This window comes from Lampetra planeri, chromosome 3 (assembly GCF_965212315.1).
Source record: "Lampetra planeri chromosome 3, kcLamPlan1.2.h2, whole genome shotgun sequence".
Lineage (NCBI taxonomy): Eukaryota > Metazoa > Chordata > Hyperoartia > Petromyzontiformes > Petromyzontidae > Lampetra > Lampetra planeri.
The window spans coordinates 19,100,422-19,127,726 of NC_136109.1; the positions used below are offsets into that span (position 1 = coordinate 19,100,422).

Genomic DNA, 27,305 nt, shown 5'->3' on the forward strand with positions numbered 1-27,305 from the left:
GGCGGTGCCTCAACCCCGCAACGCACGCGCCTCGACCCGGGGCTCCACCCTCCATGGGGGCAGCCCCCCTCTCTCCCCCACGTCCCCCGCCCCTCTCCCCCACGTCCCCCGCCCCTCTCCCCCACGTCCCCCGCCCCTCTACCCCACGTCGCCCCACGTCCCCCCCTCCCCCACGCCCCCCCCCCCCGTCCCTCTCCCCCACGTCCCCCGCCCCTCTCCCCCACGCCACCCCGCCCCTCTCGCTTTGTTCCAGTCGTGAACGGGGTATACGCAGGTACTGTACGCGGCGACTCATCCCGACCCATACAAGTTCTAGCAAACGTGTCCTATCCCAAGCAAGACGTCGTATCCCAAGACATTGTTTCTCTCTCGAAAAAACACGACGTATACCAAATTCGAAGTATTCCAAAGCGGCCGTATACCGAGGTTCCACTGTAATGCGGATCTTTTAACATGATGAACAAAGGCAGCTGCCATGGTGAAATTGTTAGTCACTGGATTGCAATCCAGAGGTCAACCGGTTGGAGTTCATCTCCTGGCGTGACAGTGAAGACAATGATGCAAGTTTATTCAATCATGACACCTCTGTCCATGCAGCAGTTTAAACTGGTGCACCACAGTTCAATTGGGGTAAAGTGTGGCTACGTCCACCTCTTCCAACATCAGAAGCCGAAGTTCATTATCCAAGTAAATAACCCATTGAGCTACACAGCTATTTTTCAAGGGTGACTTGGTCAGTGTGGAAGAGTAGACCAAATAACCTCTAGAGTTCCCTCTTGTGGAGCTCCTGCCAGCATTAACGTGTACGTTCCCATCTGCTAATTCGTGCATTCCACTGGAATCACGTACCCGTTCTTGACTTTCGGGATTGGTAATTGATTCGGAATCCCCTGGTGATCTGGTTTCCTTCCACATGCAAAATACTCCACAAAAAGGAATTGGTAAAGCATCCCAATGCAGGGTCATCCTGAAAAAGAGTCTTGAGACTCAGGCTTTCCTGCATATATAAAATACATAACTTTAGTTATTTTCACTCGGTATTGCACCTCTCATGATTACTATACATGTGATTGTCGTATGACAATCAAGTGACACGCCAAATTATTGTGTTTTAATTAATCATTAGTGACTGAGCTGAGACCTTCAATTCACAAAACTTATGAAGCAGTGTATTCAACTTAAAGGCAGTATGTCAGCAGTGTCAGCTCAATGTCTCTGACATGGGCATTATGAACTTTTTTTAGCCATCAGGGCATCTCTAACAAACATTTTTGAGGCCTGGGTCTTTCTCAGGGATTTAATGAGCCAGGGTTCATTCAGCAATGCTGCCTCATTGTTGGGAAAACAGTGACCCACCATCTCTGAATGTCTGGATTCACAGTTCAATTCCTTATTCTGATCGTCTCTTGGGAGGTTCTAATTGCATTATGTCAAAACACTGAGGCAGCAACCTTGGAGGTACTACCTTCCAGCCCTGGGGCTGGGAATTTTGTGGAAAGTTCATAATGGCCATGTCGGAACGCTGAGCCAGCACCCCTGTGGTTCTAGGTTAAAGCCCTTAGGCTGAGTAGCTCTCTGGGGACTATGCATGCATCTCTGGGAGTGTTCATGTATGCGTGGGTGTGTGTGAATGTTGGTGTGTGATTGTGAGTGTGACTGTGTATGTATCAGAGTGTGTGTGTCTGCATGCATATGTCTACATTTGAGTGTGTATATTGTGTGTGGGTGTGTGTACAAACTGTGTGTGTGATATATTATTGGTGTGTGTGTAATGTATTGTTTTTTAGATAGTGTTTATCTTTGTGAATGTGTACGTGTGCGTAGGCTGAAAGCAGTTATTTTACCACGCTGCCTAGAAAGACAGAGCTACAGTCATGGAGATACATAGACACACATGCAAAGACTGGCACACAGACACATAGACACCCAGAATGACACAGACAGAAATATATACAGACACATAGGACAGGCATATAAACTAGAAGTGCCAACGTTTTGCAAGGAGCGCCAGATTTACTAACATCCATAGAGCCAGGGGCCACATTCGTATCCAGTAGTCCCTCGATTAACGTTTTTAATCCATTCTACAAAAACTACTGTTAACTGAAATAACTGTTAATCGAATATAGGAATTACATATTTAAAGTATTAATCTGTTACAAAACGATTGGAAGTTGACTTTTTTGACCCTAACAAAATGTTTATAAGGCTAATTACTTTCCACATTTTTCCTTTTGCGAATTAACTTTAGGGCCCATTGCAATCACTATTAATTCACTTATAAGTTGAAAAACAAGTACTGTAAAAATCACCTGAGTGCAAGAGAGCTGTTTCCACTGCCAAAACAGAAAAAAAGAATGTAAACAAAGCCAGTCGAGGTCTAAATGCTCATAAATGGGCGTCACTGATTGGCTGAGGGCATGGCTCAGCCCACTTAGGAGCGCTCATGTGCATAACGTAAATATACTGTTAATTAAAATGTTAACGTTAGTTGAAACCATTCGATCCTATGGGAGACGAAACGTGAACCGAAAAACATTAACCGTGTTAACCTAGCGACTACTGAATTGTATAAATGTGTAGTGACATTGCGGGATGTCACTGTGTAATGCCGGCCCTAGAGAGGCACGGCGTGCGGTGTATTGACATCGCGGACACCACTAGGATGTGGGTGCAGTATTGGCCCTAGAGGGCTGATAGCGCAGATCGATAGCGCTGGATGGCACCACGCTTGGCGTGCAGTGCCGGCCCCTACAGGATAGGGTGTGGGAGTGCCGGCCATGGAAATGGGGTTACTAAGGGCCGTGGCACTCTGGTTGACCCCAGAGGACACGTGACCGGTTAAGTCTACAAAGGGGCCCCAAGTGGGGGCAAGGGGTGGTCACGTGGTCGGGGTCGAGATCCTGCTGCAGGATTCTGGAAGGTGGTCGTGGCCAAGGGTGGAGGCAGCCACGCCGCGGAGGACATAAGCCGGGTCCCCCAGAGGGACTGGCGCTGTTGTTCATCCTGCAGAAACCTTCGTCTACGTTCTACATCCTATAGAGTCTCCAACACGTGGACCGGGACCCAAGCTGTGGTCCCGTCCATTGTAGTTAGTAACGGTGTAATTAGTGTAGTTAGCCTGGTGGTCACCACCATAGGTTGTTATTCTGTTAAGGGGCAGTTATCCCGTGTGTTGGTGTTGCCTCCAAAGAGTACGTCTGCGACTCAGTTGAACTCAATGTGTAGTGTCAACGATTCAGAGACAGAGTTTCTCGGAAGCACTTTCTTTATTAACAACTTTCAGGGTCTCGTCCACACACTCTCCACAGTAGCTTAGCCTCGCCTGTACACAACACTAGCCGTCTAAGACTGACGGCGCTTGCTGAGAGAGCCAACTACTATCTTTCGTAGCGCAATGTCTAGCGGAGACGTTTAGCGACGACGGCGATGAGACGACAGCAACGATGGGACGAGTCCATTCCCAGAACCGGCAGCCTCGAGCTCCTGCCAGAGGTCGCAAACGGGTTTTGATTCCTTACCCGTACCCGTACCCGGCCGCACCAGGGTCGCAAACGGGTACCCGTACCCGGCCGGGTACGGGTAGCCGGGTATCGGGTAGGGTATGGGTATCGGGTACCCGATTGCGACCTCTGGCTCCTACTCTCGGCTCCTTTTATGCTACCAGTACGGCCTGGCTCTGCCTTACCGTGCCTCCCTTCTTGAACCCATTAACATGTGCCAGGGGCCTCCAGATGGGATCTACCGTGACCCGTACCCTATTTCCTCATCTCTGCCAACACACCGTGCACACCCTCACCGGCGTGTGTGCTGTCTGTCCACCACAGTTGCCGCATGCTGTCCACCAGCCGGCACTATTACACTACAAATGCATTATGTATATTACAACAGAGATGTAGTGAGATGAGAAATAGAGATAGACCACATATGTAGTGAGATGAGAGATAGACATGATATATAGATGTAGTGCCGTGATATATAGTACAGATAGACAAGACACAAATCGGAGAAAATAGGAAAATTATGTATTCCAAGAGATACGTGAGAGATAGAAGAGATATACAGAAGATATATGTAAGGTATTTGAAGATATATGAGATACATGCAGAGAGATGTATTCAAAAGATAGAGGATAAGGTAGAGATATAGGTGGGAGATGTACTGCATTCAGAAAAGATAGAGGGAGGTGAAAGATATGTGTAAAATATGTATGCATAGCATATAGAGGAGACTTATGGAAATGCATTCATATAAAAGAAGAGAGTGGGAAATTTATAGAGATGAAGGTGGGTTGTACAGCTCGCCTGAGATAGTTTTGTTTGAAGGCTTCACCCTACACACTCACTCCTACCCTCAACTACAAACACTGCTTACGACATTTTGAGCAGGGCAGTGGACTTAATTTGAGTTCATAATCTTCAATCAAGGCAATACACTTTTGCATCGTGAAAAAGCAGCCAGATACTGTCTAGATCTATATAAGAAGTAGCTGAGGGCTGGTATTAATAATAAACTTCAGGAATGTTGGTAGATGGGCAAATTGAGCTCGCATGCAGGTGATGGTAATGTACTGTGTTTTTCACAGCTATCATATAGACCAGGGGTCGGCAACCTACGGCTCCGGAGCCGCATGCGGCTCTTTACGGGCTGCTTCTTGACGATATGTACGTATGTACATAGATGCATTGCGGCTCTTGAAATACTGAATTTTGTACCGAATTGGAAAGAAATGGCTCTTCTTGTTGTTTTGGTTGCCGACCCCTGATATAGACAAACATACAGGCTGGCAAACTGACAAATAGACTCTGAGACACACATAAGCAGACTCCGATATAACATATATTTGACCAACTTGGGTAAATACTTTTTTATTCAAGTGGAAGTGTTTTCCCTGCTTAAGTATGGAATGTATTGACACACATTTTTGTTTGTTGCTCCCGAGTCAGCAATTAAAATTCCACATTCGTGTGATGTGGTAAGTCTGTCGATGGTATGACTACTGGTGACTTTGCAAACAGCGGTACTGCTTATTTTATCGGCAGAAACGATTGTGATGATGCTGATGATCAACCTTGCCATCTCCTGGCCAGGATTTAAACTCACAACCTTCAAGTTGTGAGACAGGCGACACCCAGCTGGATGCTTAATGCAGTACTGTACAAGTAATGAATAATTGATGGAAATAAATGTTGCACAATCTCGACGGTAAAGAGGGGAGGGAGTGGGAGAGACAGCCTAGACATGAGGGAATGGGGAGAGAGACCGGTGGAGGACAGAGTCTATTGCCTAATTTCCATGACCACTGAGTCCCTGGCTCTGCAAGTCCAGCAATGGGCCAGGCTCGATAAGAGGGCCCAGTTACCTGTCCCCATTCTTGATAGATTTTAACTAAGTGTGGTTATGTGTCTGTGTCAATAGTTGAAAAAAACCGCAGCCCATCGGGCAAATATAACCTGTGGACCTTTTTCGTGGACTCTTTGGTCCTCTGCCTCCTCCTACTCCCAACCCCCTACAGCTGAGAGTGAGCATCAGATAAATAACTTTACCCCCCCAAAACATTTTTTTTTGCAATATTTAATGCACACATGAGTTATGTTGGACTGCGATATAATGAAAATTGTATTTTAAAACTAAAACTATAGCTTTGGTATTTTCCTGCTGTGAATTATTGGCACAGATAAAACGGTGAAGTCGTCACGTGGGCTCCGGGGTTGGCCCAGGTGAATGTATGCGGTGTGGTTTGCAAGCTGGCTTGTCCAAGTGCCGAGCTCCCCTGAGATTGGAGAGGCCCAGCGGGACTGCCAAGGGAACGCAGAATCCTGGGTCCAGCCTGGAGTAACCAGGAGATGAGAGAAAGAGAGATTAACTGGATGGGCGAATAGAGGGATTATGATGAATGGGTGAGAGCTCATCATCATGATCCCTCTTCGGGTCAAAATATGGAGTGCAATTTGTTAGAAAGTCTAACAGTGGTAGTTCTACAGATTTGCCTCTGCCTTGGAAATGTGGAATGTCCACTTCTGGGTCAGGGCAACCAATAGAGATGAGCATCATAATTTTTTTTATTTGAAGATATTTTGATTAATTTCTACGTCTAGTATATATACACATACAACACATTGCATCTGTCAGTCTTTCAGAGTAGTTATTTGAGTACATTTAGTTTTTTAGTTCTTGTAATGGCTCAATCTGACCAGAAGAAGCCTGTGACTTATTTTATGGACATATGATCGACCTGTGACTCTTTCACTCAAGCGGACAAAGAGTGTTACTAGTCTCTTATGTTTTGTGACACTGCCTATACAGCATACAGTAAAACCTTGGATTGCGAGCATAATTCGTTCCGGAAACGTGTTTGTAATCCAAAGCACTCGTACATCAGTTGTGATCACGTGACGCTCGGTAGACAAAGCGTATATATAATGTTTGCTTGTCTTGCAAAACACTCGCAGACCAAGTTACTGGCAATTCAAGCTTTTACTGTATATAATATATGGAACCTCACTTGTCCATCGTGAGTGAGTGATGAATGTCAGGTGAATTATATGGTGAAGTGTCGGTGTCTGGTGAGTGTGAGGGCCAGGTGAGTCCCAGGTGAATGGTTAATATCTGGTGAGTGATAAGTGAGTGGTGAGTGATAAGTGAGTGGTGAGTGATAAGTGAGTGGTGAGTGATAAGTGAGTGGTGAGTGATAAGTGAGTGGTGAGTGATGAGTGATAAGTGAGTGGTGAGTGGTGAGTGATAAGTGAGTGGTGAGTGATAAGTGAGTGGTGAGTCATAAGTGAGTGGTGAGTGAGTGGTGAGTGATAAGTGAGTGCTGAGTGGTGAGTGATAAGTGAGTGGTGAGGGGTGAGTGATAAGTGAGTGGTGAGTGGTGAGTGATAAGTGAGTGGTGAGTGATAAGTGAGTGGTGAGTCATAAGTGAGTGGTGAGTGATAAGTGAGTGGTGAGTGAGTGGTGAGTGAGTGGTGAGTGATAAGTGAGTGGTGAGTGATAAGTGAGTGGTGAGTGGTGAGTGATAAGTGAGTGGTGAGTGATAAGTGAGTGGTGATTGGTGAGTGAGTGGTGAGTGATAAGTGAGTGGTGAGTGATAAGTGAGTGATAAGTGAGTGGTGAGTGATAAGTGAGTGGTGAGTGTGGCCAATGGGGCAAGAAGTGGGCCGAATGAGAAACATTTACCCTGTCCAAGACGCGTATGTGCGAGAATATATCCACATGCTCTTTTGTGATGTTCTTACACTCTGAGGGTCATGGGGGTTATTTGACCTCCATGGTTAGTTTGTGTTGGTGAAGGTAGGGATCAGAGACCTTGGAGCATGGTACAGAACAATATAGTGTGCTGTTGGTGATGTCACTGTGCAGGAATCTACAACGTACATGTTATGCATACTGTCTGGCTCAAACATACTTCGCTTCTCCAATATTGTATGTATATTTAAGAAACGTATTACGGCTTTGCGTATTTTGTATGTATATATGTGTATATGCATGTGTAAATACTGTATGTAAGTCAACATGAAAATTTGTACATGTGAATGCCATGAGGATGTGAAATTGCTGTCGCAAATGTTAACATGGAGAGATGAGACGCAATAGTATTACAGTACTGTGCTTCTAAATCACTCAAGTGGAATATACAGAACAATCATTGCCCTCTACTGTAGAAATGTGGCCATGCCTTCATGAAAAAAAAACATCATGAGATTCACTTGTCAATGAGACTTTTGTGGTTAAACAAGCTTAATAATAAAAATTACATGACTGTCCCTATGCCCTATGGTGTTGGTCATGGAGTGGCTTTGCCTATTTGAGCAGGCAACGCAGAAATGTGATTTTTACAGGACACACCGCCCTGCTGATGAGACTTGGAGAAGTCGCCACCGCTCCGAGGTTTGCCGCTGGAACAAATTCTGTTGGATAACATTTTTCCAGAACACCCAGAGGCAGTGTTGAAAAATACCCTTATCCATTTATTCAGAGGCGATGGAGATGTAGAGTGAGAGTCTATGGGAGATACTGTGGAGTGAGGGAGGTACAGGCCAAGAATAGAGAGATAGACAATGCAGAGAGATGGAGTGTGGGAAGGGAGTCTCTACGGAGAGAGAGAGAGAGACTCTCGCTTTACTCGCTCGCTCCCCCGGGTGCACATGTAATGGAGATGCTGTATTCACCTGGGATGTCACTGTACTTTTTCTGCGTCCGTATCCTCGGCAACTGCCTCTCTCCTTCCTAAGCCAGCTTACTGCCAATTGTCTTTTTCTCTGTGTGTGCACGTGCGTGTGCACCAGAGTATGTGTGAGTGTGTTTTCCGTGCGTGTTTGTGTGTTGGCGCGATGCGGGGAGGGTTTGTGGAGTGGTTTGCACACTGTGCTGTAGGCAGGCAATGATTCACCACCACAATCGGCAGCCTCTTCAATTCGATGGATTTCTATGATTCAAAGTCACGATTCGACACTCGATTACTTTTCTTTGTTGTGCTTATCTCATCTGTTTGATGTCTTCTACACGGCCTCATTTAGTTACATCAGCCTAAATGTATAATTTTCATTAACCTTTCCCTAAATGTAATAATTAATTTTATTTGATGAATTGTAACATTTTATACTGCAGTGACAGCCAGGTAATCTAATAGGAGCTATATCTAGTGTTAGGCGCTATGTGCAGTTTTAAGGCCTATTTACAGAATGCAATATTTGTGCAAGCTATCGCCTGCAACTGGATTGCAGCCCTTCGATAGCACCACATTTGCATCGTGAATCTAGGCTCTCATAGGTAGCTCTATGCAATGTTCTATATTGGGGATATGTGCTCTTATTTGTACAGTGTTAGAGATGGTTTCCATGTTCAGTGTTACCGCGCTGTGCACAGTGTTAAATATAGGTAGTCTGTGCAATGTTCTGTGTATGCATCTACACGGATATAGCATGTAGTAAATGACACCACAATAATGGACTTTCCAACAAGTCACAGTTTGTTTCATACTTAATTGTTTTCCCTAAGTTGCAATCCAATTACTGTGTGCCATTCCATTAAGCTGTTTGTCATGTAAGCTGGGCAATTTATTCAGTGTGTTTATTGTATTTTTTTTTACACTTGCGCTCTGCAGCCAGCGGCAAACTAATTAAATCTCATTATTTTGTGAAGACCCGGACTTGACGAGTCACGTTCATTTTGACGTAATTTCACAAAAAACATATACAGAAATTATAAAGAATTGTCGCTGATGTTCATTAGATGAGAGCATGATGCATTATTTCTTACATTATGTGAAAAACTTTCAGATTTTGCGAGAAAATCAATTAAATGTTACCTCTTGTTTGATTCACCACAGAACATTAAACAATAAACTTTTTTTTGTTTTACCAGGTGAGGCCCAATGAGCTGTTTAGCTGTTTTTCAAACCTTCACCGAACAGGCTTATTGTGGAAATTGATAGCAGCCAAATACTCTAAACGCATGTTTCTAAATGTGAAGGGAAAACCGGGAGGACCCGGTGAACAATCTAGAATGAGAACATGCAAACTCCAAATATCTACTCTTTGGTTCTTTCGATAAAGTCACGTAAGTATAAAATAAAATAAATCACGACGTTTCGGGCGCAACACAAGCGTCCATCATCAAGTGGGAAAGCATGGTCTGCTGCTGAGGCAGACTGTTTTAAAGGTTTGAAATGGGTGTAGCTCAAGGGTTATAAAGAAGTGGCCGGGGTTAGTGATGTTAATGTAAGAAATTAGCATGTAACAAATATATAAGCATCAAGAGTGGGGATCGAACTGACAACCTCCAATATGCCAGGCGAGGTAGTTAACATCTCAGACTAAGGCACCATCTTGTGAAAAATAGCTTCATAGCTCATCGGATTCCTCCAGTCTGATTCACATTTTTAGTATTCAATGGTTAGGCCTGAGGCTTAAAGAGGTAGACTAAGACATCTTAATGCGTATTTGTATTTCTCGTTAACTCACCCCATCATCATTTTAATCATTATTCCTCTGGGATCATTTATATGAGTAGCAATGCCTTGTGGCAAGTTAGCAGTTTTCTTGTCATGGGAGTTTAGAAAGTTCATCACTTGCTCAAGCCTGCTACTGTGGGGATGAGCATGTCACACACTTGTTTGAACAGGCAGACACTTTGACTGACTTAACTCCCTTAATTAATAAATGGTCCAAAGGTTAAGGAGATACATAAACATACAAGTAGTCCTTCTATAGAAGTTACACACCTATGCTGTATGTCTCAGGCTCTCTTACATGAGTCTGAAGACTTTTTAACGAATCAAAAGGACTTTAACCTTACATTCCAGTGAAATTATTTTAAAAACGGCAGTAGTTATGCGACAGTGACAACATTACAGCACTCCTGACAGCTCTCCTCCTTCTCGTCTCTTTGAGGTATTTTGTTCTCTTTAACAAAGCGGTGAACCCATGTAGGACAGCCCGTTTGTTCTATCTACTGGAGAAGAGCTGCTTCTTTTTTGGGCTGCATATTTAACAAGATGATAGGACACTGAGCAGATATTGTCATGGTAAGGATGTGTTTTAAAGGAAATCAATTAAATCACGACGTTTCGGAGGCAACACAAGCTTCCGTCTTCAGGTGGCACCGTCACAGCAAAATTACTGTTTTGATACGGAAGCTTGTGTTGCCTCCAAAACGTCGTGATTTAATTTATTTTGACCTACGTGACTTTACCGAAAAAAAACAAAGAGTATGGACCCTTGCAGTCACGAAAACTTCAAATTTAGAATTAAAGGATGTGTTTGTTGGTGACATTTGCTTGACATAATTGAGTTCTTAATGAATTAGAAACAACAATCTGCTGTTGTAGTACATACACCACCCCTTTCATAAAAAACTAAATTGAGTCGTGTATTCCTTAAAGCTCTAAGGTTGACCAACTGATTATCTTGTAACCATTTTGGGAAAAAAATTGTGTTTGATTATGTCGAACTTTCCAGACAGTAAAAGGCATTTTCAAATGAACCCAAGGGTATGATGAGCCTTCTGGGAGAGATTCTCAGCTCCGGCTCCTGAACCTAAACACTCGTCAGTGTTGACTAGATGTCTCGGAAGCGGCCATTATGGACATACAGTACTGAGATATTGAGGGATATAAATGGGCATTAGAGCTAGGAGATTCCCATATTCCATAGCCTAGAATTGTAATTCAATTCTTATCGAATATAATTCCTACCAAGTTTGGAATCAATAAACTGTGGTTGGAGTGGGGGGTTGCGTGGAGCATCGTGTAGTGGCCTAGATTATGGAATAACTGTTTTGTCCAGTGTATATATGGGGCAGCTATGTATACATAGCTTTAGCCTTGGCTATACTATCTATACATAGCTATACAGCCCAACATCCCACTGAGCACAGCATGTGCTCCACAATGCCTTTCGGCTCTCTTGGGACCACTGACTGGACAAACAGGACCAAGATGACTACCACTTGGATTATTTGGACCACTGGGTCTACCACTTGAACAACTGAAACTACCAAAACTACCACAGCAACCACCGTGGATGCACACACAGGTGCTCATGCAAATATATGGATGTGTATTTTAACATAGCAATTACCATTATAAGAATACAATTCAAGCATAAATCGTCGAGTGTGGAATTGTAGTAATCGAATGATTCCTGCAGAAATCTCCCACTTACAGATGGCTATAAACCCGCTTGGTTGATTCATTCAGCCTTGCTGCAACCCCCGAGTCTTAAAAAAATTATCTTGGCCGTCCTTGAAAATTCATCGAATACTTTGTGCTGTTTTTATTGGCTCGTTTTTATTTATTTTTTCCCAGCCAAAAATCGATCCCTGCCTACCAATGCTAGCCATCAGACTAACATTGGTCTTTGACGGGAAAGTGAGCCAACATTAGCCTGAGTGCTCGGTTATTTTTTCACATATATTTATATATTTACTTAGTGTTTCAGTGCGGAGAAATGTAATTCACATTGAGTGGAGTGCTTGGGTAAAGAATGGAACCGAAGCCAATAACGCAGAGCAGTCAATATCGTTGTGGGGCACTTTCGACGATTACTGGCTTAATTCATTAGTTCATTCGCATGCATTCGCCACAGCTGTGTAATCAGGAAAAGGAGGTTGCAATGGGTATGAACGTTCAGGCAGTGTTGGCGTGTTATTGCATTCTTGTTCTTGCCAAAAGGCAGGTATTGCTTTATGTATTTACGTATGTTTATGTGTGTCTGTGTGCGTGTGTGTGGGGAGCAGTAGTGTAGCGGTTAGCACGTTGCACTACGAACCTGGCGACCCGACTTCGATTCCTGCTCACGGCCAACACCAGTGGCCAATATCTGAACCGGTCCTGGGCCTCCCTTAGGTCGACTCAGCCTCAAATGGGTACCTGGTGTAGTGTGTAAACATCGCCACTGGGGAGACAAAGGCGGTCGGGTGTGGTGTTGGCGACCCACCCCTTCGTGTACCGTGCTGGCCTTCATAGGTGCTCGCTAAAAGTATTTGCTCCAACAGTCTGTTAAGGCTATACAGGGGTTTTTTTGTGTCCGTGTGGAGGTCTGTGTTTATGCATTAATGTGTGTTAATATGTATGTGTTTCTGAATGTGTGTGCTTAGTGGTTGTACAGCAAGTAGTGCACTGCTCAGTGAATCCTGGTGACCTGAGTTTGAATCCCAGCCATAGTTGACGAGAATGGCGAGTGATATCATAACTAGTCCTTAGGCTACTCAGCCTTTAAATGACCATCAGGTCATAGGCGGCCATGCGATTTATGCTTGGATATTGATAACATCAGTGGCAAGTGGCATCTGAATAATTTCTAGACATTGTCTAGGTCAACTTGGCCGTGAGTATTGGGTAGGCATGCAATAATGCACCCTTTATTCTCCATGATCACATTTTGGGTCGCCAATTGGTTAAATTATTCATGTATTAATTTGTTTCATCTGTACAATCTAAAATTTCTGTCTTCTCATTTGTCTGTAATGTCCGTCTCATTTGTTGTTTTGTTCATACAGTCATATTCAGCAGACTGTCATTTGCTTAAACAAATGCAACTGGCCAACTCTAGATTTGAAGCTTTCGTGACTGCAGGGATTCATATTCTTAGGTTTTTTCGGTAAAGTCACGTAGGTAAAAAACATTAAAACGTAAAATAAAATAAAATAACTGGCCAACGTTGGTCCGGGAAGCCTAAGAGTTACTTTGTTTTTGGTGACTACCAGATAGAGCATTTATTATTTATTTAAATACCCACGGTTCACCAAGAGGGTGCATTATTTAGCACACACCATAAAGTGGAGGCAACTTGCATCGGTGACTTAAAAGGGCTCTGGTCTAGAGTTGACTTACCCCCTAGTTGGGCACGGTGGCATTTGCCTGAAAATCAGCACTTTGGAGACATATATTAGTGGATCATGCAGATTTTATAACTCCAAAACCTACTGCGCTGCAAGATAAATTCCAGTGTATCAGTAGCAGCAGTAGCATAGTCATCATCATTGACATAAACTGCGCTGCAAGATAAATTCCAGTGTATCAGTAACAGCAGTAGCATAGTCATCATCATTGACATAATCATCATCATTACCAGATGTTGATAATAAAATAACGAGGACCATTTTGTGGTAACTTTACAGATAGATTGACCTCTGGAATGAGAATGTTGAATTTCCACTGCTGGCTCAGGGTCACCAGCTGAGAGGAGCATCAATCCCATGCTCTTGTGACCAGAGGGACACTTTGACTTTGATTTCTTTTTTCATCAAGCAAGCACTCCTCCCCATTTGTTAATTCAATTCACCAGCTTTGCCTGTCACCTCCACTAAAGTCACATTGGACGAAAAGGAAAAAAAATCAACCGCCCATCAAATATATGAAAGCACACACACACGCACACCCGAGCATTTTAAATTAATAGATTTCCATGCGAACCGCACTTGGCTGAATTAAATGCAACAAGAAAACACGTCATATCCAATGAAGGACAGGGGGAGTCGAGGGTGGAAACATTTTTAATGAGCAAGTGTAAGACTCTGCCAATGTTTTGGAAGATGGTTCTCAGCAGGTTCATAATGGTGGTGTCAAATGCACTAAACCACCACTGCTGAGATCCTGGGTTCAAGCCCTGGGGCTGGATGTCTGACTGTCTCTCAAGCCGTGTTGGAGACAAATAGTCATCTTTCGATTTAAAGCTTTCGTGACGGCAGGGATTCGTCTTCTTGGTTCTTTCGGTAAAGTCACGTAGAAGGAAAATAATAAAATAATAAAAATAAAACTTTATAAAATAATTCTTACGACGTTTCGGCTACAACGCAAGCAGGACGGCTGCTTGCGTTGTAGCCGAAACGTCGTGAGAATTATTTTATTATGTTTTATTTTTATTATTTTCCTTCTACGTGACTTTACTGAAAGAACCAAGAAAATAGTCATCTCTTGCTAAGTTTTTCGGCTGAAGTCTGGAAGTTTCGCTCAAGGAGCTGTTTCCGAGACACTGGGACTGCACTGCTTCGATCCTGAATTTGAGTCGTTGGTCTGAGTATGTATCTCTTTCTCGAGCTAGCACCACTGAGATCCTGACTTTGAATCTGAGCAGCCACCCTTGATTAGACCAGGTACATTTGTGCATTGAGATTGGTGTTGATTATTTATATATAGGTGCTCGATTATTATCTTTCACAATAATTGGAAGGAGTCAATTAGAGGCTATTCATATGCTTGGTTCTTTCGGTAAAGTCACGTAGAAGGGAAACAATGAAATAATAGAAATATAAAACAATTTTATTGTTTTATATTTCAAAAATCAAAATTTAGAGGCTATTCATTCAGAATTGTTAAATAATCAGATGACATTGTCTTCATCCTTACCATGACAATATCACCTATAGTCGAAACCCAACAGTAGTTGTAGTCCTTTTGGGGTAGAGTCATGGTTAGGGTTGTGGTTAGGGCTACGGTTAAGGTGAAATCAGAGGTTAGGGTTTGGGTTTCGATTTGGGTTAGAGTTAAGATTAAAGTTAGGGTTAGGTTTTGGGTTACAATTGGCTTTTGGGCAATGGTCGTCTGAATATTTTAATGCTGGCCCAAGAGTACCATTGAAGTTGAGTGGAGTGCCACACTTGTATATGCAGAGACACACTTTGCTTTGTATCTTTAATAATGAAAATAATAACCACGTTTCTGCCTTGAAAATAAAAAACACATCATTTTCAACACAATCGCAAATTTCCAAGCCTCATTATTAGTCTTTTTCAGGTGAAGAAAGTCACGTTTAATAGTAGCCAGTGAGTGCAAGCAGTGCTCAGAAGTGTCCATAATTCATAAACGTGCAGACGTGTGGGTCTTACTTCATTACCGTCTCCCCTCGCACTCATTGCCATCTGTTCTTAAAGCTGAAGAAAAGCAGCTACGCACGGCGACCTGGTGGTGTTTCTCCCACATTGCTCCGATAGAGAATTCTCCCGAGGCTATGTCTACGTCTGACTCTGAGGTCTGGGGTGTTCGAACTTCATGCTAAATATTCTAGATATAATCATTTACGAGACAAGGGTGTGCTTCACCACTCAAACAATACAAGGTATATCATGGGATGGGCCTTCTGGCCTAATATTTCCAAAAGCATTTGTTTAAGCAGCAAACTGTGTTCCAGTTTTAGCTTCTTCAATCTCACGAGTAAAATGCGATTTATTTATGACCCATAATACATTAAGACGGCACATAATAAATGATGTACTGGATATACCTGATTCTGGCACTGTGAGTACAGTAACCCCTTAATATTTGTGGGTTTTATAATCGCGGTTTTGCAACAAATTTATTCTCATGCCATTTCAAATTTGCGGGGTTGTTTTTTTATATTCTCGGCCGTAGCGTGCTATTACCCGACAAGAAGTAGTGACGCAGATTGTGAGACCGCAAAAGTTGCCCATGCGACGCTCTCCTCAGTCTGCCTTGGTCTGTTGAATATTTATTTAATTGATTATCCATTGACAATTGCACTTTTAAATATGTTTATGCCTATTATTAAGGTATGTTAAATGACACAACAATACTATACAATATATGTTTTTATTGATATATACATAGAGATTATGTGTTTTTACGTAATACATGTGTAATGAGTGACTTCCGCAACACGTTGTGTCGAGGGTACTTTTTTATTCGTATACGGGCACAACACAGGCCAACCTTATCTTCTCACTCTGATTACAACACAACATTTGTGTTTTTTTTAGTTTACTATCGTGTTGTGAGTTAATGGTTTCAGTCCAGTTACGAATGACTGCCAAAAAAAAAATTTCATTTGTTTTGCCACTTAAATCAGCAAATTTGAGCATATTTTGTTTACTTTACCATGCAATGGATGCTCTTTTGCAGGGCATATAAAAGGTGTACCACCTAGTGTGGATAATAGACACGTCAAGGGACTTTGGAAGTAATCATTCTGTGATGTAATCTTGAGCCATTCCTTGAAACAATATGATGTTACACTGCTTTCTTGAACAGACATGAATGGACATTTATTTATATTGTGATGTCACTAAAACAATTAAAATACACTTGGGAGACAAAAGAAAGAAAATATTAAAAAATATGATGTCTCACGTTAAGAAAAATGTTTAACTTGTTCTGGGAAATAGTTTTTATAATAAAATAATGGTCCATGCTTTGATTTATTTTGTTCGCTGACGACAGAGTTTGCTTGTTTTTCGCAAAGTGGGCCTTTAGGTGCAGTTTTAAAAATGATAATCTCTTATTATTTTATATACTTCAGCAGGATTCCAGTCCCCAAAGGGAAAAGAAATTTCTAGCAGAAATCCAGGTCATTATGTATATATATTTTTACTTACTGATTCACTTAACATTATAGTGTTAGCAGGTACAGGGATTTGTTGTTGCAACCTTGGACGTTGGTTCAGGCCATGCAGGATTTGTATTCTTTGAAGGTGTAACCAATGTCATTGTTCTGGAAACCTCTGCTGGTGTGTGGGGGACTACATTTGCTGACACTCACCCAATAACCAGATGTGCAAGCCTGTAATCCAGAGCTCTGGAGGCAAGATTTGGTGGATTGCAAAGAGGTATGTGAAATTCCAAACCACAGAGCTGCGAGGTGGCCAGCACATAGTAGTTTTGAGTGTAAGTAGTAGTGTGGGTTATCTTCAGGTACTCGGGGTTCTTCCCACAAATATCAAACTGCTCCTTAAAAATTAATTGACCAAACATCCCAATGAGTGACCCTCCTAAAATTAGGCTTCAGATCAATGAGGCTTTCCTGGATAAACAAATGGCTTTATTATTTGATTGATCTCCTTCGATATCTTTACAGGTATATGTATATATATATATTCCTAACATTAATGAATGATTACTATTATTGTATAAGTAATTGCACAAAAATAACATGTACAGACAGAAAGGCGGATACTGATGTAAACACAGGTACCTCTGTTTCCTTATTATTTATCTTGACATGTCAAATTGTCTCCCCGCTCATCCGAATTTTGAGCAGTGCTGTCACCATTGGCGTCTCTCAGCTCATTGGTTGAAATTTCACATTCCCATGGTGGGGGCCATTCTCTCAATAGGGATAGTTTATTTTCACAAAGTGGCACTCACTTTGTGGAAATAAACTATCAGCCAGAGTAATAAAAACGATAGGTTGAATTGGTTCCCAACTGAGATTTGAAATTGCAACCATCCGATTTGTATCGCAGCTTTGTTGTTTTTAGATTGTCACACCAGAGAATAGTGTTGTAAAATGACACTACAGACCTATCTTCAATCGGTGTCTCTCCTTCGTTAGGGCTCTCTCAACCAACACTCGACAGTATCCCTTCAAACTCTATTAAGATTGGTTCTCTATGTGCTAGACACCCGATGGCTTTATATATTTTATCCATAGACCTGTGCTGAGCCACATGAAGGGAAAAAGCAAATGTAGTATAATTTATTTAATGTAATAAAATTTGACCGAATTGAGATGTCACATTCAACACACATGACAACGTAATCACAGGTGGCAAAAAGCAGGATATAAACACAGCATCTCAGCGGAGATGACTCATTGTTGCTGAAACTGTCATTATAAACCTGAGAAAGAGAAAGGGACACACGCAAACCCCGAGTTTGAACCCGGGACCCTCAGCAGTGTTGCCTCCGTGCGTTTTTTTAAACAGCCATTATGACCCCCTGGAGAAACAGATACCCCGACTCAGGACTCAAACCCAGAACTTCAGCAGGGCTTTGCTCAGCATGTATTCACAGTCATTATATGCCCTTTTATAGAGACACCCAGCCACTTTAGTTCTGTATTGACAGTTTTTAAGTGTTTAAAATCTAAATGCAGGGGGTTTTTGGTTTTTTAATGTCGACATTTATTTCCATTCGTACAGAGATTATATTTTCGGCTGACCAAGCAAATACTCGTGCGATTTTTGCAGTCATGCACGCACGCTTTGAGTGCTGTTTGGAGAACAAAGTTGCCTCAATATTTACATTTCAGTGGAGAATATACTAATTTGGTGATAAGAGTGTTCAACTCAAAATCTGAAGTGCACGCGTTCAAATTTCAGTGGGAGGGGGGGGGGGGATTTACTTTGCCCGCCATCCCAGCATCTGCTGCAGCACCATCACCAGCAACTTTTATTATCATCAGCAAAGGAATTTATTTCAATCAGTGGCAGCAATATAAACATCAACATTGTCACTCGACATGTATTGATTATTTAGTCATTCAATTAAATATATCGCCGGGTGATGGCGGCTGTGTGGAGGTGAGGGTGGGTGGATCACACAAATGTTGTGAAACTCCTTTCCTGTGGGTTTTGAGTTGTGATCCTTTGGCTCGCCAGGAGAAGACAATACAGCATATGCACTAATCATCATCTGTTTCCATCCGTATGGAGTGTTGCCCCCTCGCGCACATGGGTTTCATCCGGATGTTTCGGTTTCCTCCAACTTGTATAAACAATCATTAATTTTCTGAAAATATCTTAAAATAAAAACATATCGCTGGACCCTCCTGAATTAGAGTCGTACGATGCAGTGTTGCTGTCCTAGATAAATAAGAAAATCAAAATCAAATATATTATTTTTACATTCGCATGCTATTATACAGCCATTGAATCATGCATACATTCGAATGTTTACAATTCATTTGTATTACGTGCAAATTATACAATCATTGATCATAATGAATATTATAGTGCTGATGTAGTTTGCAATCTAAAAAATTCGTCTACGGTGGTTAAATACGTAAAACCTTTAAAAGGGAAATTTAGTTCTTCAAACAACAATAGATGAATAAGGAATCCCAGCCTATGCGAGTTAAAACAATATGAGATAGGTCTGTAGACAATTTTTTAAAAAACATAAATGGACTGACTCCCGATTAGCTTTAGAGAGTAGGTTCCATGGTTTAGATCCACAGTAGCAAAAATAAATGTTTTATCCTGTTATGTTACACTAACAGGATGAACAAGACAAGCTATATGACAGACAATACAAGAAAGCATTATATTTTATCAAAATAAAGCTATACTTGAATAATCATTCTGAACAGCAGCAGCATCATCATCCAAACCATCATCATCCTTTAGTGGTCGATACAATTATCACTTTTTTTGTGGGAAGTCAACATTGGACATCCGGTGTAGAAGCCCGAACCTTACCATTTGAACGTGGAGTTCCACTGCTAGCTCATGTTCACAAATAGAGATGAATGCTTCCCCACGGTTATTTGAGCACAGAGACTCTTTGATTTCAACATTTAACTTTTAGTATATTTACTTGTGCAGACAATTGAATCGTACAGAATTCTTAATTGAACATGTAATTTGTAGTAAAATTAGATGCATCATTCGAGATGGGACTGCCAGGCAGAGGCACATCATGGCCAACACACATCACTCATCTGGCTTATGCAGGCCGTATTTCATGGACATAAATGACCATGATTGAGGCACGGAGCCTAGCTTAGTGTAATATGAAGCCCAGACAATAGAGGTGGGGCCTTTCGGTTTTTCTTAAAAGTCGGCGTAGATTGAATGTTGCGAATGTGCAGCTGAATCGTGTTCCAGACGGCGGGGGCTTCCGCTGGAGAAACGACGCCTGCCATTGATGTTCATGGTCCTCGGTGTAGAGAGGAGGAGGTTGTGAATCGTGACGCTGTGGAGAGTTCCACCGTGCGTGAGCTATAGTGCAGGGTGACAGGAGTGAAGAAAGATAAGGTAGATGACTGAAATTAGAGGCGCGGTGGGAAAGGCAGGTTGTCTTTGTAGCTGACCTTGCTGGCGACACGAAGCAAGTGTACGGAGGGAGGTGACGGAATATAGCCGTGGATAATGGGCACGTGATGCTGACGTGGGCGAGATGGAGCAAGATGGAGTGAGGAGCCACTTCAATAAAAGGCTTCCCTCCGCCAAAAGACAATGATGCTAGTTAATGCTGCATATCAGCAATCTGACATTTAGAATTTTCAGCCCTCAGAGATGCGTTTGGCTAAATTATATAACAAGCCACAATCATCTTATCACTTCATTGTGTAACGATTCGTAAATGAATTGAGACATAAAAATCGCTAAGCACACTGCTTGGTTTAATTTGAATCTCAGCAGTATTAGTTTAATGTCTTTGATATCACCTATATGAGCATTCTTAAATTGAGAGAAGCCCAGCCTTGGGGCTTGAACCAAGGACCTGAATTGTGCTGGTTCATTGGCTCTTACGCAACTATTATGAATCCACTTAGAGTGAGAAACACCCAGACCCAAGGCTTGAACCCAGGACGCAGTGGTGCAGGCTCACTGCTCGGACACAACAATTATGAGCCCCGTGAGCCTTCTGTGGCCACCTTTCCCCCTGAGGCAATGTTTGCTTTGCCTCTGCAGCTGTTTCATGTTATTGCTGTTGGCTTCCTGGGATTTTTTCCCCTTCATATTTGTAATAAACGGTGCGAAGCAAAGCTGTTATATTTTTTTATTACTGTTTCTCGACCACACCAGCACCACCCCTGGGACGCAAGTCTCATTTACAGCTGAATCTGACGCCAACACTGAACCAAGCAGCGCGGTCACACGCGTCTACTAGGGGCGTTTCTCTCTCATACTTTATAGAATTTTCCACAGGTTGAGTCTTATTATGGCTCAATGGGATTCATGGAGTCTCAAGAATCTGATATTTTCACTGTTACTTTCCTGGAGCCGAGTTTCAATCATGATTCATATCCTGAAACCCAGCCACCTGAAGCCAAATCTCAATGAAGACTCTTACCCGGAAACCCAGTCTTAACCATAGTTAAATAAAAGTGTTGCTGGGCAGTGCACATTTTTTAAGTTCTGTAGAATGTGCTGGTGTTTATTGTTTAATGAATTATTTGTGTTGAATAATGTATGAGTTTCTCGACAGTGGCCTGGGGCGACAGCAACGTTTGTATTCCAGGTAATGAATCATCAAGCCTTCAGTAGGTCACCTCAGACTGAAATTGACATTTATTAAAGACCCCCCATACTAAGTTGACTCAGACTTAAAAGGACACCCAGCAGGACATTGTTTATATTAGAATGGAGACTTGATACTGCCCTACACTAAGACAATTCGGACTAAAGTGACCACTTAACAAAGTACTACACTTGGACTCAGATTCAAATTAAAGTACTACACTAGGTTGACTGAGACTGAAATGGATATCCTATAAACAAATAAATAAGGTCCTCCCATATTCAATCCACCAATGGATGAAGGCCTTGCCACACCATGTCAGCTATGGAGGTTTTTGACCATATGTCACTATTACTCTCGGGTTCTTTCAGTAATATGTCACCATGCTGGTCAATGAGGATTGGTGAAAGGGAGGAGGGCCTAACTGGGCCTCATATCACTGACCACTGAAGTGAGCTGCAGCTATTAATCGAACGCAGGTTGCCGGGTTCACTGTAAATAGCTCAACCCCGAAATGAACGTCCTATGAAGATCTAAATAGTAAATTAATGCATTCCTACACTAGGTTGACTCAGACTTAAAATGTCATTGTGATGTCAAACAGAAGGTGTTTTCAGTTAAAAAAAGACCAATGCAATTTAACTGGTATTGGCCAAAAATCCCAATGCAAAAATATTACCTGCAAGTCCATTTTAGGATTACACATTGCAAAATCGCCAACTTATGTGAAACTTTGCAGGACCCTCCTGAAAAAAGTCTTGAGACTCACAGAGGCTTCTTGAGTAAACAAGAATAATAATACTGCAATTGTCAACCGATATTAGATGAACTCATTTGGGGATAACCCAATGAAATGGTCTGCATAAAGTCTCCAATCAATATCAAGAATGGAGTCACATCGATATCCTGATACCAAAGCGAGGTCTCCTGGAGCCGAGTCAATTACTTTCCTGAAATCCAGTCTGTCTGCTGGTGCTAAGTTTCAGGTAGTCACATGTTCTGGGTTTGTGTGTCTCCGCGCTCTCAGGCCCGCCTCACTTCACACGGACCCCGGTGGATCAAAGTGGAGTGTCTAGCGGGGTGGCGGCGTTTGTGTGCAAGACGGCAGGTGATCCGCGGCCCCGCATCACCTGGATGAAGAAGGGCAAGAGGGTGAGCTCACAGAGGTTTGAGGTGAGCAGGTGTATGCACATACATAAACATATAGGTGTAAATATGTATATACATAAACTTATATACACATTATGTTTGTTAAAAAACAAACGGAAAACCAGTGACCATTTTCAGAATCAATTGCCAGCTCTGAAAGTCAGGAACCTGGAAATCGTTTTCAGTGGCATTTTATTATTGAATCCCCTGATTGCATCTGCAAACAACAAATGGCATGGTGTAAAGATGAATGGGTATGAAAACTTTGTCCAAATGGAGACAGACTTGAGAGAAAATAATTGGGACGTCGTTGGGCTCAGCAAGGGGGAAATGCCATGCATTTTAAAAGTGGCAACATTTAAAATTATAGGAGGACAGTTGACATTAATTATAAAATATGGGATTCTTAGTCTCTTTGGACATCAAGCAAAGAGTTTTAAGAATTCAAGAGTGCATCAGATGGAGCTTTCAACTAATATTAAGGCTCTTGAACCACTGCACGATGAAGTTAATACAAATATCTTATGAATCCACTTGCCAAAGTTCCTGTGCTTGACACCATTGCAATCATTGAAGATTTGGTCCAACAAGGATTGAATCCTGATGTACCGGCCCTGGTGAGACACTGTCTCACCAACACTTACTTCACCTGGAATGGAACATTCTACAAACAAGTTGAAGGTACCCCAATGGGTTCTCCGTTATATCCAGTTGTAGGCAATGTTTTCACGGAAAATTTTGAGACAGGTGCCATCCAGGAATCCACTCTACGTCCGTCCTTGTGGAAGAGGTACGTAGATGACACGTTCGTCATCTGGCCACATGGCTGACCTGCTCTGAACCAATTCTTCAGCCACATCAATTCCATACACCCAGCCATCAAATTCACCATGGAAGTGGAAAAGGATGGCAAGTTACCATTCTTGGATGTTTTAATAGAAAGAAGACCAGATGGCTCAATGGGACCCTGTCTACAGGAAAGCCACCCATACGGATGCCTACCTAAAACCTGACTCCCACCACAATCCATCCCAGGAGAATTCCCTCATCAAAACTCTACACTATAGAGCTCAATGTATTTCTGACCATTATCCCCTAGCCAGTGAACTGGAACACGTACACCAAGCCCTCAAGATGAATGGATATTCAGACTACACAATCCATAAAGCTATCACCCCAGCCGTTGGGAAAGAACCATCTGAGGACCCAATCAAAACCATCACCTTGCCATACATAGCAGGGGTCACTAAAAATATTTCCAAAATAATGAGCAAACACAAGATCCAGGTTGGATTTAACACAGTACATAGAATTTGTGATTTGATCCCATCTGTGAAGGGTGTGATCCCTGCCATGCAATACCCCGGCGTCTACAAACTAAGTTGTGTCTGTGGCAGTAGTTACATTGGGGAAACTTAGAGATGTCTCGGACCGTGTTCGTGAACATAAGGCAGATCTGAAACATGGTAGGACCAATACCTCGGCCGTGGTTGATCATTGTTTTAATGCGGTGGGCTCACACGAAATTGATCTCTCTAAGATGAAGGTACTTTGCAAGCCCACTGGCTATCAACAAAGATTCGTTCATGATGCCATCCATATATATAGACACAGACACAATTTCAACCGAGAAGATGGATACAAACTGAGCAATCATTGGAAGGACGTTATCAACCAGTTTAAGTCATAATTGGCTATGATGTTCCCATCCTACCACCTGCCGATGTTAGTTGTGCTTTACGCCCATTTCAAACTTGAGCTTTCTTCACAGTCACTCCGCGCGCTGACCCCTTGGTTGCGGCGCTGCGATCTTCCATTAACATGCTAATCTCTCTTTAACATGTTAATTTTCACCTGGCAGCCCTTTGATTGGTGGAAAAATAACCACTACTTACATTATCATTGGCTGCTTATAAACAGTTTGCCTTGGAAGCTAACCCACCTTTTCCTGAAGACGACTGTTTGTGTTGCGATCGAAACGTCGTAGTTTTTTGTAATTTTTTGTTATTTTCTTTGAACCTATCTACGTGACTTTACCGAAAGACCCAAGAATATGAATCCCTGCAGACACGAAAGCTTTAAGTCAAGATTGTACAATTAATATTTATGTTTGTTCATTATTTTTATGGTCATTATTGATGTTTTTAGCCTTTTGCCCATCCAAGGACGGGTGTATTGCAGTAAATCTGAAACTTGCAAGCGAAAAGCAGACCGCAACGTGATATTCATTGCATCTGTAGTGGGTCAGGAACCAGAGGAGAACGTAGGTGAGGCAACACAATCTGTATTTAACTACACTGAGTACAAGGTCCCTAACACAAAGGGGTAACGGCCCCTTTCACCCGATACCTAAGGAGGCGTGGCCTCCGGGCTACACTGCCTGCTAACTCTGGGACCACGCGAGCTCTGAGCCCTCCAGCTCGGGGCCTAGGGGAGGCCACTCTGACCCGACCGTCCCAAGGTCGTCTCTGGGTCTTGCCCGCTGGCCTCACTGAGCTCCCTCCGGCCCTTAGAAGGACAGCGGAGCTTGGGGCCCAGGGTCCTATCTTCAGCTCCGTCTTCGGTCTTCAGCTTGGAGATGACTGAGCCGGACCCTTCAGAGGTCCGGCTTATATACAGGTCCGTGGCTTGCTCCGCCCTAGCCACGCCTCCCTTCCAGAATTTTCTGGAAGGTGACATCATCCCCCAATCCCCCCTCTCGGGGTTTGGGGATTTGTGTCCCAGGATCCGTTTTCCCAGGGATTGGCGTTGGCCCCTTGGGCCATGATCCTTGACACTGGCGTGACCCCGCTTCCGCCCTCTGTTGACGAGAAGGAGGAGCTACCCGCTAACAGCATGGGGAGTGCTGATTAATTCCCCAACACATCCATTCGTGTGCAATTTGTAAGGCCCCGGTGACACAGACTTATTTCATTTAACGGTTATAATCCCTTGTTCATCATGACGTCCTTTTGACTTCTATGTCTCAATAGCGTAACGGAGATCGCGTGATGTGAGGGTTCTGCCTTCGGAGTGAGGGTTGTAAGTTGACGCTGAGGAGGGGGGAGGAGGCGCCTCGCCCCCCCATGTGGAGTGACGTCACCCGCTAATTATTATTAATTGAGGGGGGGTGTCCATGTGGAGTGATGTCACTCGCTCATGATTATTAATGAGGGGTGGGTCCATGTGGAGGATGTAACCTGTTCATGATTATTAATGAGGGGGGTTGGTCGACGTGGAGTGATGTCACGCGCGTTACACACTGACATTCTTGGGTAAATATAGTAGTAAATGTCCTGTATTTGATGTACTGCCTAAGTCTTTTTTCAATAAACCATTACAATTATTTTCTGTTTCCATTTTGAAGGTCAACATCTGCAGTTAATTTTCCATGTGTGGATTATAGTCTTGCGAAGGTTATTCCAGCACTGTCAGTCCACACAAAGAACGAGTTCAGAAAGGATCTCCATGAACACCGGTTTATGCTCATTCTTCCCATTACTACATTTTCTCATTGCAGAGGCTGAAATACCTAGGTGTCGTTTTCTGCCAGTAGAAAAGGGAACGTTAATTCAATAGAAGGCAAGCAGACGGACTCGTAACAGGCAGCATTAACCAGATTCTTCTCGTTCCTACCCAGGCACGCGATTCACTACAACTGAAATGGTGGCTCGGGTGAGACTCAGAATGAGGGCCCTTCAGTCATGCATACTCAGTCAGCAGTATCCAGAAAGATGTTAGGTGTCACTGCTGATAAGGTTTTCCAGCGGAGTGGAACGAGAGACGCGCGTGTCCCTGAACACGACTTGCTGATAGAATTAGGCACACGCCTGTCGGGATTGAGCGTACACTGTCGGCGATTGGCATTACAAGAGGCATGGATGAGCTGAGGAGGAAAAAACACAACAGCAACAAGAAATACAATTAATAAGCATCTAAATCGAAAAAAGCATCTTAAGACTCGATAGAAGAGCAGGACACAAGGGGAAGCCAACGCAGGGGATGACGGGTGAGAGTGGGGACACACGACCAATGAGTCCTTGGGCAGCCGAGGGCACCAAGTTGGTGCCTCAAGGAGGAGCCCTATTTAAGGGTATTCCAATAACCAGACGTTGCATAATTGTATTTGTTTACATAGTTCAGATGGTTTCGTGTTGTTTGGATGCTTAGTAGTTCGAGTGATTGCTGTTCAGTTATTAAGTTCGATACCTGCCATTTGGTTGTTGTTTCTTTGTGATTGCCAAGGTGATGTATTCGAAGACTGCCGGCCTGGTCCTTGTTCTGTTTTGTTGCAGTTGTTTTGTTATGCCTTGGTGGTTTTAAGCACCCTGATAGGATATGTATGGATATGCCTGGGAAATATTGTGTTCATCTGTCCAAGGACGCTTCACATTTTTTCAATAAAACTACAAAACCCTCAAATTAATTGCTACAAAACCTACTAGAGAGTTTACCAATAAAGAATATTCTAACCTTTATAGTTTTGGGGCATGATTGGCAATTCATGAATGTAAGACATTTTTTTCTATGTTAACGTTATGCTGCATGCCAGGACAATTAGTGTGTGTGCGTGCGTCGGTTCAGTGAGCTTATTATATAACACGGTTTATTCGCCTCAGCCCATGTACAATACTGTAGGAGTGTTAGTACATGCACACCCAGTAAAGACCTCATCCACCGAGACAGAATGCAGTACGCCCGACTCACCAGAGAGGGTGGCTTCGCTCCTTTTTAACACGCGGGTTGTTGTGTC

The 27,305-nt window shown here is 42.9% G+C and overlaps 1 protein-coding gene across 1 annotated transcript in view; it reads left to right on the top strand.

Annotated features, from left to right (window-relative positions):
- Positions 1 to 27,305, top strand: part of LOC144739806 (receptor-type tyrosine-protein phosphatase S-like) — a 210,430-nt gene that overhangs the window by 71,530 nt on the left and 111,595 nt on the right. Inside the window, exon 3 of the mRNA XM_078622715.1 lies at positions 22,452 to 22,597. Within this exon, the coding sequence (XP_078478841.1) occupies positions 22,452 to 22,597 (146 nt within the window). The remainder of the gene's footprint in view (positions 1 to 22,451; positions 22,598 to 27,305) is intronic.